Here is a 13,114-nt window from a genome sequence, read left to right as displayed (position 1 = left end):
CAATCTCATATGAGAATAATAATTGTTGCCACATGCTTATGCATTAAAGAGGAGTCCATTATCTGTTGTCCATGTTGTCCCGGTATGGATGTCTAAGTTGAGAATAATCAAAAGCGAGAAATCCAAAATGCGAGCTTTCTCCTTAGACCTTTGTACGGGCGGCATGGAGGTACCCCATTGTGACACTTGGTTAAAACATGTGCATTGCAAAGATCCCGTAGTCCAAGCTAATTAGGACAAGGTGCGGGCACTATTAGTATACTATGCATGAGACTTGCAACTTGTAAGATATAACTTTCATAACTCATATGCTTTATTACTACCGTTGACAAAATTGTTTCATGTTTTCAAAATAAAAGCTCTAGCACAAATATATCAATCGATGCTTTCCTCCTTGAAGGACCATTATTTTTACTTTTATGTTGAGTCAGTTCACCTATCTCTCTCCACCTCAAGAAGCAAACACTTGTGTGAACTGTGCATTGATTCCTACATACTTGCATATTGTACTTGTTATATTACTCTATGTTGACAATTATCCATGAGATATACATGTTACAAGTTGAAAGCAACCGCTGAAACTTAATCTTCCTTTGTGTTGCTTCAATGCCTTTACTTTGATTTATTGCTTTATGAGTTAACTCTTATGCAAGACTTATTGATGCTTGTCTTGAAGTACTATTCATGAAAAGTCTTTGCTTTATGATTCACTTGTTTACTCATGTCATTACCATTGTTTTGATCGCTGCATCCACTACATATGTTTACAAATAGTATGATCAAGGTTATGATGGCATGTCACTTCAGAAATTATCTTTGTTATCGTTTTACCTGCTCGGGACGAGCAGTAACTAAGCTTGGGGATGCTTGATACGTCTCCGACGTATCGATAATTTCTTATGTTCTATGCCATATTATTGATGATACCTACATGTTTTATGCACACTTTATGTCATATTCGTGCATTTTCTGGAACTAACCTATTAACAAGATGCCGAAGTGCCAGTTGCTGTTTTCTGCTGTTTTTGGTTTCAGAAATCCTAGTAACAAAATATTCTCGGAATTGGACGAAATCAAGACCCAGGGGCCTATTTCGCCACGAACCTTCCAGAAGACCGAAGAGCATACGAAGTGGGGCCATGAGGTGGCCAAACCACAAGGCGGCGCGGCCAAGGGGGGCCCGCGCCGCCCTGTGGTGTGGGCCCCTCGTCAGCCCTCCGACTCTGCCCTTCCGCCTACTTAAAGCCTCCGTCGCGAAACCCCTGATGCGAAAAAACCACGATACGGAAAACCTTCCGAGACGCCGCCGCCGCCAATCCCATCTCGGGGGATTCTGGAGATCTCCTCCGGCACCCTACCGGAGAGGGGATTCATCTCCCGGAGGACTCTACACCGCCATGGTCGCCTCCGGAGTGATGAGTGAGTAGTTTACCCCTGGACTATGGGTCCATAGCAGTAGCTAGATGGTTGTCTTCTCCTCATTGTGCTTCATTGTTGGATCTTGTGAGCTGCCTAACATGATCAAGATCATCTATCTGTAATACTCTATGTTGTGTTTGTCGGGATCCGATGGATAGAGAATACCATGTTATGTTAATTATCAAGTTATTGCATATGTGTTGTTTATGATCTTGCATGCTCTCCGTTATTAGTAGAGGCTCTGGCCAAGTTGATGCTAGTAACTCCAAGAGGGAGTATTTATGCTCGATAGTGGGTTCATGCCCGCATTGACACCTGGGACAGTGACAGAAAGTTCTAAGGTTGTGTTGTGCTGTTGCCACTAGGGATAAAACATTGATGCTATGTCCGAGGATGTAGTTATTGATTACATTACGCACCATACTTAATGCAATTGTCTGTTGCTTTGCAACTTAATACTCGGAGGGGGTTCGGACGATAACCCGAAGGTGGACTTTTTAGGCATAGATGCGCTTGGATGGCGGTCTATGTACTTTGTCGTAATGCCCAATTAAATCTCACTGTACTTATCATGACATGTATGTGCATTGTTATGCCCTCTCTATTTGTCAATTGCCCGACTGTAATTTGTTCACCCAACATGCTTTTATCTTATGGGAGAGACACCTCTAGTGAACTGTGGACCCCGGTCCATTCTTTAATACTGAAATACAAATCTGCTGCAATACTTGCTTTTACTGTTTTCTTGCAAACAATCATCTTCCACACAATTCGGTTAATCCTTTGTTACAGCAAGCCGGTGAGATTGACAACCTCACTGTTTCGTTGGGGCAAAGTACTTTGGTTGTGTTGTGCAGGTTCCACGTTGGCGCCGGAATCTCTGGTGTTGCGCCGCACTACATCCCGCCGCCATCAACCTTCAACGTGCTTCTTGGCTCCTCCTGGTTCGATAAACCTTGGTTTCTTTCTGAGGGAAAACTTGCTGCTGTGCGCATCATACCTTCCTCTTGGGGTTGCCCAACGAACGTGTGAAATACACGCCATCAGTAACCTCGGATTCCTTTTCTCCTTCAAGGGGTTTGCGCCAAGGTGATCCGCTGTCACCGTACCTGTTCTTATTTTGCGTTGAAGGTTTCTCCGCGCTACTACGCCAAGCACAGGCTGAGGCGCAGCTAGCGGGAGTCAAGTTTGGCAGGGAGGGGCCTACGATTACGCATCTCTTGTTTGCTGATGATAGTGTGGTGTTTTTGGAGGCTACGACAAGTATCATGGAGGCCCTGCGCTCGGTATTGAGTAAGTATGAGGTGAGCTCGGGACAAAAGGTTAATTATTTGAAATCGTCTATCTACTTTGGCAAGGGCTGTGAGGAAGCGTCAAGGCAGGAGCTCAAATCTATTATTGGTATCACGTGTGAGGCGCTCTCGGAGAAGTACCTCGGCTTACCGACAGTGGTTGGACGCTCAAAAGGGGGAGCCTTCAAGAGCCTCACAGATAGATCACGGAGCAAAGTTTCTGGGTGGAAAGGCCAAGGACTATCAAAGGCTGGAAAAGAGGTCCTAGTTAAATCGGTGTTGCAGTCGGTTTCCACCTATGCTATGGGCTGCTTCCAATTGAATAAGGGCCAGTGCAACTCGTTGAAATCAATTGCCTCTAGGTTCTGGTGGGGTGCGGCGGATGGGCATCGCAAGGTTCATTGGATAAGTTGGGATCAGATGTGTGAGACTAAGAGGAGCGGGGGAATGGGATTTCGCAACTTTGAAATCTTCAATCAAGCGCTTCTGGCAAAACAAGCGTGGAGGATGGTCACAGACCCTAGATCCTTGTGCTCGCGAGTACTCCAAGCTAGGTATTTCAAGAATGGTGATTTTATGGCGGCCAAATGTCCAAAGCGCGCGTCGTTCACATGGAGGAGCATCCTGCACGGGCGGGAACTGCTCAAGGAGGGTCTTATATGGAGAATTGGCGACGGTCAGAAGGTGAAAATTTGGGCAGACAACTGGATACCTAGAGATAGTGTGAAGCGACCTGTTGGGCATCAGCCGGACCAGGAAGTGGAGCTGGCTAGTGAGTTGCTGCTAGATGATGGCTCGGGTTGGGATGAAGCAGAACTCAGGGAAACATTCTTTGAGGTGGACGTCGAGGACATACTGAAGATACCGGTAGGTTGTGCCGGAGCTGTTGACTATCAAGCATGGAATTACACCAAGAACGGTGTGTTCAGTGTCCGTTCGGCGTATCATCTCGGAATGCAGATCAAGAGAAATCAGTTGGGCAACCCAGGACCATCAAGTACGTGTGAGGATCACAAGGGCTGGCTGGCTATCTGGTCGGCAATGGTACCCAACAAGACGAAAATTCATTGTTGGAGGTTAGTACAGAACGGCCTTGCAGTGGGTGGTGAATTGAGGCGGCGTCGGATCAAAGATGGTGTTGTCTGTGTGGTGTGTAACCGAGAGGAAAGCCTAAAACACCGGTTTTGGGAATGCCCTCATGCACGTCATGCCTGGGAGCTACTTAGGCAGAGAACACAACTAGCCTTGGCTGAACCACCCGATACAATTCAGCATTATCGGGACTTGAAGAGCTGGCTACTAGGTTGGCTTGGGAGGCTGGGGCAGAAGGAGTTATCATTTGCGATGATGTTGCTCTCCCAGCTCTGGTTTGCGAGGAATGAGGCCAGGCACTCATTGAGTGTCGAAAGTCCTGACAGTAATGTGAGAAGGACTATGTTTCTGATCGAAGAGTGGGCAGCGACGGCGCAGTCCAGGGGAACGGCCAAACCGTCTCCATCTTGCAAATGGTCTGTCCCTGCAACAGGTTGGCATAAGGCGAATACAGATGGTGCTATGCCCTTGAGTGGAGCTTATGGAGGTGGCGGTGTGGTCCTCCGGGATCACCATGGAGGCTTTGTGGCTGGAGCCTGCCATTTTTCCCCTCTGTGTGCGACGCTGAGAGGACTGAGCTCCTAGCATGTCGCCGAGGAGTACTCCTTGCTCGCGAAACGGGAGTCGCCAAACTGGTGCTGGAAACAGATAGCATGGGGGCGGTAGCTAAATTGCAGTCGAAGGAGGTGGACAGGTCGATTCATGGGCCATTGGTCGAGGAGATTAAGCTTCTCCTGCGGGGTTTTGCTGATCACTCGGTTCAGCATGTGCGGCGAGCTTGCAATGGTGCCGTGCATAAATTAGCGAAAGATGGCTGTGAGAATAAGCGTTGTAATTCGTGGATCGGGGTACCCCCGGAGTATCTTGTAAACTCTCTGGCATGTGATGTTGCCATGATTTGAATAAAGATGCAGCCATTGATCTAAAAAAAAAAGATCAGACAAGCAGGAGTAAGGATTTTACCTCATCGAGGGCCCCGAACCTGGGTAACCTCGCATTCTGTTCGTTTGGTATCCGATGTCTCATGCTAACCTGTATGATTCCGTCAACCCTAAGCCCCTCATGGTGAGCATTGCCGAGGAGATCGCTCATCATATCTTATTTGGAAATTTATAAGCAACTGATTTTGTAAAAAACAAAACTACCCCAAGTTCAGTTGAGGGTTAGAGGAAAATTGAAAGCGATGCTCGTTCTATTAATTTTTTACTCAATTTTTGCCATTCAGCATGTCACACTTCCCAATCCCATCAAGTTCCTGATGTGTCCAATACCATGTCTATACGTTTCATGTACAATGGGAGATGGTTAGGTGGGTGCTTAGAAAAATAAAGCAATTTTTTTTGCTAAGCATTAATATTTATTTGTACATGAGAGGTGCTCAGTACAAATAAACACCGATGCTTAGGCAACCGCTCTAAACACTTTTCATTGTACATGCTCTAACACGTGGTATCTTCGTTCCAAAATAAATGTTATTATAATTTTATCTAAAACACTTATTTTAAAACGAGAAAGATCTAGAGTATTTTAGTGGCATGAGCTACATGCCCGATCCTTATATTTTGAAACAAAGGAGTAGTGCCGGCTGAAATCCCTTGGTCCACTCGGTACATGCACGGAAGCGATCTGAGCAGCGATCCGTAGCACTTGAGCGCGACGGGCGAGAAACCTAATCCACCCACGACCGCATCCTATAGTTTTAAAAACCCGACCAGACCGCCGGTTGAACCGGGAATTGATTAAAGAAATGAAACATGATTTTCTTGCTTACACCTATCATAGATCCCCTCGTCTATTATATTGTCAAATCTGTCACCGCCGACCATCCAAAGTCCTGTTCGAGGATCGCCAAACAAGTTCTAAGCTAGTGAGATCAGCTAACTCCACAACACGATTTTAAAACAAAATCGAGGAAGGAATTGGGCCGCGGAAACAACGTCTATATGAAATTTCAAATTCTCGATTGTAGTGATCTTACACCATTAGCAATCTTCTTGTGGATTCGATAAATCTAGGATCTCTTAAAGAAAGAAAAAGAGTAGTAAAATCATATAATCTGGATCGAAGGTATCAAAGATGTATAGAGCAATCTCAATTGTTGTTGTGTTTACGTTTGGTAAAAAGGGTGTATTGAAGCAGAAGTCTTTCGCAGCATGCACACACACTGCCAACTTATTATTGAACCATTTTAGTTTTTATGTTATATTTCACACAAATCCAACAAAGAATCATGCCTACAGTTTAATTCATGCTTCGAGAGTTTAAGTGAATATAGTTATCTAGTCACATACTAGAAACCCTTATGAACATACTTGTTTGACCGTACAGTTTAGAGATCTATAGCATAAATAATTATATATACTATACAACTATTAGGATTGTAAAAGCACAGTTGAGTCCTCATTTTTGACAAAAAAATAAAATATGAAAAATGAAATATATTTGAACATATACATTAAAATGTGTAACAAGAACACTAGAACTAAGATTTACCAACCTTGGTATGTAATTATCTATGCCAAAAATGCAATGCAAAAGAACTAATTTCTTTTAAAGTATACAACTTTAGTATAAAATCATTTTAGTTCATCCCGAGTCCAAGTGTTCCTTGGACTTCCACTGCCTGACGAGAAATGGAACGAACAACATTATAATTGGTGTAGAGGTTGAAATCATGGGAACAAACTAGGTTATACAACAATGAGATTGGTTGGGAATTGAATGATGAGGAGGAGACCCGAGAGACTGCTATCAATGAGAAGAAATCAACAGTTGTGGATGACGAGCGTGAGATGCCACTGACACCAAGCTACAAAAATAAGTGAGGTTTGTTATGAAGCAATGGGTCATGTTAAAATTAAAACAATGGCTAGAACAAATTTTGTAAGGAAATTAGGAAACACATTGGTGTTAAGTACCACCAGTGGCTTACAAGTCGCTGAAAAAATGAATTATGCAAAGCCTCAGTTTCAAGTGAACCTATAACAACTAGCTTAATACATGTGTGTTGCTACACAATAAAGATAGAAACAAAATTAAATAAACTGAATGTTTTTTTATCAACCATACCATTTTACATTTATTATATAGATAACAAATAGTAAAGTATGTGGTATTGTCTTCCTGGTCAATATTGACAATGATGGTGAAGACGGTAGACAATGGCCAACTCTTATACGCTATATTAAATTAAAGTCAATTAATAGAAAACTGAGAGAGCAGATATAATTTTCTAGGTATATCTACGGGAGTAGTACTTTTTTTTTGTTTGTTTTTGCGAATTGGTCTCACATACCACATCCAGTGGGTGTGCGTCGCGGCCACGCTCCCTTTTACGTGGTCGTCGGGGACACGGCGTGATCTCCGTGCTTGGTCAAACCGCATGGCACCGTTAGTCCGTTATTATAACCTTCCCAACCGAACCGCTGCCGAAACCCCGTCCGAAAGTGAAGGGGGCACGTTTAAACTTTAAAGTCAACTTCCACCGCAGAGCTAGCTTGGAACGAAAGCCACGCGAAACACACCACACGCCACGACATGCGCCGCGCCGCTTCCGAGCTGCCTCCTCGCCGTACCCAGCTATATAACCACGGCGTTCATTTCTCCCCTCTCCCCGTGCCAAACAACAGCACACGCATCATTCATTCCACAGCCGGACAGAGCTCAAACCTCAAAAGCCACTGCTCCTCCCTCCGCGCGCGGCCGCGCCTCCTTGCTCCCTCGGCAGGGACCGACCGATCGATGGCGGCCCGGTACGTGGAGATGCTGGACATGGGCGTGCGCATCGCAGCCAGGTTCCACTCCCACTGCCCGCAGACGGCGCGCATGTACTACAAGCCACCGCAGTCCGCCTCCTCCTCCTCATCGGCCGCGGGCGCCTCCACGGATCGGAAGGCCGCCGGCTTCGACCACGAGGCGGCGGCCGCCGCTGCCTTCCGGCCCTTCGCCGCCACGCCAACAGCAGGGTTTGGCGCCGGGGTGCAGCCCGGCCGGTTCGGCTTCGACACCGCGCAGGTCGTCATCTACGAGGTCGTATGAATGAGCAACCACTAGCGACGGCCAAGAGTTAGCTAGTTCTTCAGTAGATATATCTTGGATTGGATGAGGATCTCCTCTCGGCGGCCGAGGAAGAATTGATCGATTACTAGCTGTGTATAACCCCATTCTTTGATTCATTTTTGTCCGCGTGGGAATTCATCAAAGAAAGATAATCTTCTTCCTTGCACCTGTCATGAATCCTATCTGTCTGTTTGATTATTAAACCTGTCACCACATCGAAAGTCCTGTTCGATCGAGGAACGGCGAAGTCAGCGAAACTGCCTAGGATCGACCAACTGCACAACAAGGTATACGAAGCTCGACGAACTGGACGAGGTTGCGTGGGTTGGGTACGTGGATGAGTCATCTCCAGCACCCACTGACCTAATCATGCGCGCGCGCGGCGCGGCTGGCGGATTATTCAGGACGTCACAAGGTTTAAATTATGGAGCGTTCGGTTTAGTACCTAGTGAGGGGACCTTCAGCAGCCGTTGGATACCGCTAACCACATGCATGGAATCGTCATAGTGACAACGAATCGATCTGGACGAAGCTGCTGGTCCGGCGTATATATATGTTTGATTATTTCAGGCGTACTTTGATTGGTCAATCTTGCGGCGAGCGGAATATTCAACGCGTTTAGAAAGTCAATCATGGATCATTCCAATTACTAGTAGTAGTTTGATGGAGCTAATGATCATCCTTATATTCCTTAACAAGATTCCCCAAGTGGAATATAGAGTAGAGTCGTCAATTTTAAAAAGCAAGGAAATTGTCCCCGTACAGATTAGGATTACAACAATGCAACGAAATTGTCTTCACCTAATTATATCATCTAATAAAGTGCTATGTAAAAATCAGTTCTCATCCACAAGAACACGCCCTCTCTAGTTTCTTACGTAGACCAACTAAATTGTCCTATGCAGATCAGAACTTACTTATATGCAGATCAAATTTCACCCCGCACCTCTTCAATAGCCCCAGTGTATGTTGTCCTAACTTTCATCCGATCTGTCGCCCCATGCACCATCAATCAACACTATGGACGCGTTTAGTAGGCTGGGCGAATTTTACGCTCCATGGAGGTAAACTATGAGGGTGTCAGCCCGTCCGAAATGAGCCACCGGCCAATCTTGGCACTATGTTTGGTGGTTTCGGTTGCATCAAAACCTCCCAGTAACTGCTTGGCTTCAGGCAAGCCCAAATATCCTTGGCGATGCATTGTTGGTTGTTTCGTAGCATCCATGCAACTATTACGATCACCTCTTGTCTCTAATGTTGACCTTGCCATACTACACCGGCATCACACACCTGCAATGAAATAATGTAGTAGTTTATCAGTTGATCGGTTCATCCATAGCTGCTAGGATCGATCGGAAGCATTTAGATTGTGGATTACCTTAAAGTCTACCAAGAGTAAATAATCTATTCCTTCTTGAAATTTTGACAGATTAGACCACCTGCCCCAGTGAAATTCCAAAAAAGACCACCTCTGAATGCAAATGTCAAAATTACCGTGGCGGCACGCTGGCCAAGCCACCACCGGGTGGTGGGCCCTGCCGCCACCGGCTGTGGCGGCACGCTGACGTGGCATGTCAGCGTGCCGCCACAGCCGGTGGCGGCAGGGCCCACCACCTGACGTTCGTCCAACGTGCCGCCACCACTCACGGCGGCAAGTCCTGCCACCACCGGCTACGACAGCATGTGCGACGTGTCGCTTGGCTAGCGTGCCGCCACGGTAGTTTTGACATTTGCACTAAGAGGTGGTCTTTTCTGGCATTTCACTGGGATAGGTGGTCCGATCTTTTTCCTTGTTACTTGTTAGGATAGGCTGTAGAGAAGTAGTTGCATGGCAGCTGAAATCGCACCTAACCATGTATGCATGCACGGATAAATTCGAGCTGTGGCTAGCGAGATGATGGCGACCGGCGTAAAGCTAAATCCAGTATCGCACGACAACGATCCCTGGCAACTTCTCTCTTAATTATGCATCAGAGATCGAGTCCAGTGAGTGAGGAAGCCACGCGATAACGACGGTCCTAAAATTATTCCCGAAGACCACGTCCCCTCTCTTCCCTATTCGCCGAGACAGTGTCGGCTCGCCGGTTCATCTCACGTCGCGTGTGGAGGAGAAAATGGCCCTTCCGCCATCAGTTGCCGGTCAACTATGCCTCGCTTTTACGGCCCCAGCCGCTCCGGCCACCGAGCGGTGATGGTGAACGGAACGCAGAAGGTACGGCAGAACGAAACGGACTCGTCCGTCAGCCCAGTCCACAGCGATCGAGCGGTGGGTGTGCGTCTCGAAGCCTCACTGGTTCACAGGCCGAGTGCGTCGCGGCCACGCTCGCTTTTACGTGGTCGTCGGACCACGGCGTCTCCGTACATGGTCAAGATACACGAGAGCAACTCTAAAAGTGCACCGCAAATCAAATTTGGAGTCTGAAAACTCGTCACGTAAAGCAGATACCAGACACCGTGCACAAACCTTTAAACTTCGCGCGCGGGAGAAACATTCAGATAAAAATGAACACAGTAACATTCAGTTTCACACATAGTTCATACGAAACTACATCACACAATTAAGCCTATCTTTTTTTTTTTGAAAATTTCACCGGGGGAGAAAGACTGCCCACCTGAATATATTGCTTCAAAAGAGCATTACAAGACCAGGCTCTTGTCCACCCATAAGGGTTGACATTTGTCAGGATAGATAGTTTGTTACATCAGAAAAGAAGAGGAGGTCGACATAAACAGTACATGTTCGTCGACAAAAGAGGAGACAACATACAGACACATGACAGAGAAGTGCCACCAAACGCAGTCGAGGGGTATCACAATACCACGATCTTGCAAACGCCAGTCCACCTGCACACAAGCGGTCATTCACGGGTTGGCGGTCCATAGCCGCTCTGGTCAACGAGCGTCGTCTGCTTTGTCGAAGGGCCATGCTCCGCCGAGACGACATTTCAGGTGAGAAAAGACTTCGCGGGAGAAACATTCAAATAAAAATGAACACAATAACATTGAGTTTGACACATACTTCATACAAAATTAAATCACAAAATTATGCCAATCTGCTCGCCGCTAACCCTAGTTCTACCAAGATGTGGCTCTGGCGAGAAGGTGGCGACACAAACCGCGTTCTCAATTATCGCTGCCGGAGCCGAGGTCAACGAAGATCGCCGCATGTAGCTCCGCTTCTGGGCCCTAATCCATCTTCTTCACACGGTGCTCCGCCTCGGTGATGGTGAAGCCCATGCGGTGGAGGAGGTCGTTCACCTCCTCGTCCTTGCGGCGGCGCTTGGCGGCCCACACGTGGGACTAACACGAGCGTTCTTTGAGCAACACGGCGACACGCTTGAGCTCAGTCCTCGGGACCGATCCCCTCACGTGGGCCTCCAGCGGCAACCTCCTCGTCGGTGGACTTCGTCTCCATGTCGACCTCCATCTTCGCCGGGAGCGGCGGGGGAGGTCACCTCGTGGCGGCGCACGAGATCTCCACCTATGGGATATTCGTCTCGCTCTGACTGAATGTGGGCGGCGGCGTGATGCTGCAGTTGGTGTAGCATCGGTTGTTTCAAATGCGCGTCGCACCGTAGCACTGCTTCAGGGCCTCGTCATCATCGTGGGCGGCGGAGGTTTCATATCTGTGGGAGAAAGCCCTGCGACCCACCTGGCTACCCTAATGTTCGATTTGAGTAGCTCCCCGACGACATCATGCAGCAGCGGTGCCGGATATATGGCATCCGAGCGCGGATGCAGTCGGCGACGGTGAATGCGCAGTGGGGATTGCAAAGAAGGGGGTGAGGAAGCGATGGTGGGGAGCACCATTTTTTGGCTCGTATCAACCCCTTTCGAACGGTACATATAGTGGCGCTGAAGATCGGTTTTCGGTGACCTATAGAAAATATACATGCCGGTGCGTGGGTACGAGGTCTAATATGGCCCAATTTTCAGCCCAAACCCGTATATCAGGCAGAACTTTAAGAATTGACCCGATCCCACCTCCGTGACCTTGAGGTCATGGAGGTGCGACGGACCATGGTCTCTCACTAGCGGGGTTCTTAGTTTTTCTAGATATTTTCGGTGCCTTCTTTAGAATGGTTAGGCGGCAGCCACGTGTGAGAAAAAGATCCTCCCTTCCCTATCCCCGTTTTGGAGCTGAAAAATAATCGGTTAGCCTCCCTCAACCGCTGCCAAGACGCAACGCCAAAGTAAAGGAGCACGTTAAAGTCAACCCCCACGCCGTGGGACCCACGGCATCCGCAACCGCACCGTAGGAGCCACCATGAAACCAAAGCCACGCGAAACACACGACACACGCAACATGCGCGCCGCGGAGTCCCGTTTCCCCAGCTGCCTCCTCGGCCACGCCAGGCCCCCCCTGCCCTGCTAGTAGTATATAACAACGGAGCCCATCTTCACCCCTCTCCCCGTCCCCGTGCCAACCCAAAGCACACACCTCAACCACAGCACGATCGACCTCAAAGGGGAAGAAGGCCATAGCCACTGCTCCACCGTGTTCCCTCGGCAGAGACAGGCGGAGACATATATAGCAACCTCCATGGCCCGGTACGTGGAGATGCTGGACATGGGCGTGCGCATCGCGGCGAGGTTCCACTCCCACTGCCCGCAGACCGCGCGCATGTACTACAAGCCGCCGCAGTCCGCCTCCTCCTCTTCCTCATCTGCCGCGGGCGCCTCGACGGATCGGAAGGCCGCGGGCTTCGACCACGAGGCTGCGGCCACAGCTGCCTTCCGGCCCTTCGCTGCCACGTTGCAACCGGGGTTCGGCGCCGGCGTGCAGCCGTCGGGGTTCGGCTTCGACACCGCCCAGGTCCTCATCTACGAGGTCGTATGAATGAAGAACGGCGACGGCGAGGAGTTAGTTAGTTCTTCAGGAGACATCTCTTGGATTGGATGAGGATTGTTTTTTGCGGCCAACGAAGGATTGATCGATTGTACCACCTGTGTATAGCACCATTCTTTGCTTCGTTTTTGCCCGTGCTGGAGTTGATCAAAGAAAGATAGTAATTTTCTCACCTGCACTTGTCATGAATTGATCCCGTCTGTCTGATTGATCACCAAATCTGTCACCGCCGAGCATCGAAAAACTCGTGTTCGAGGAACGGCAGAGTCAGCGGAACTGCCAAGAACCGACGAACTGCACAACACGATATACAAAGTTCGACGAACTGGACGAGGTTGCGTGGGTTGGGCGCGCGGATGAGTCATCTCCAGCGCCGACTGACTTGATCATGCGCGCGGCTGCC

General features: G+C 48.3%; 2 protein-coding genes across 2 annotated transcripts; both read left to right on the top strand.

Annotated features, from left to right (window-relative positions):
- The first annotated feature begins 7,544 nt into the window (after window positions 1–7,544).
- Window positions 7,545–7,841, top strand: LOC124701073. Its single transcript, XM_047233123.1, has one exon. The coding sequence runs from the start codon at window positions 7,545–7,547 to the stop codon at window positions 7,839–7,841; it is 297 nt and encodes a 98-aa protein (XP_047089079.1).
- Window positions 7,842–12,405: 4,564 nt separating this feature from the next.
- On the top strand, window positions 12,406–12,768 carry LOC124700465. The gene has a single exon (XM_047232591.1). The coding sequence runs from the start codon at window positions 12,406–12,408 to the stop codon at window positions 12,700–12,702; it is 297 nt and encodes a 98-aa protein (XP_047088547.1). The 3' UTR covers window positions 12,703–12,768.
- The last annotated feature ends 346 nt before the right edge of the window (window positions 12,769–13,114 follow it).

The sequence above is a fragment of the Lolium rigidum genome, chromosome 3 (genome assembly GCF_022539505.1).
Source record: "Lolium rigidum isolate FL_2022 chromosome 3, APGP_CSIRO_Lrig_0.1, whole genome shotgun sequence".
Lineage (NCBI taxonomy): Eukaryota > Viridiplantae > Streptophyta > Magnoliopsida > Poales > Poaceae > Lolium > Lolium rigidum.
The sequence above is the reverse complement of the archived record's forward strand: the minus strand, read 5'-3'. Positions and strand labels throughout refer to the sequence as shown.

Coding starts and splice junctions, on each gene's coding strand:
- LOC124701073 (XM_047233123.1), top strand. CDS start 7,545: ATGGCGGCCCGGTACGTGGAGATGCTGGACATGGGCGTGCGCATCGCA.
- LOC124700465 (XM_047232591.1), top strand. CDS start 12,406: ATGGCCCGGTACGTGGAGATGCTGGACATGGGCGTGCGCATCGCGGCG.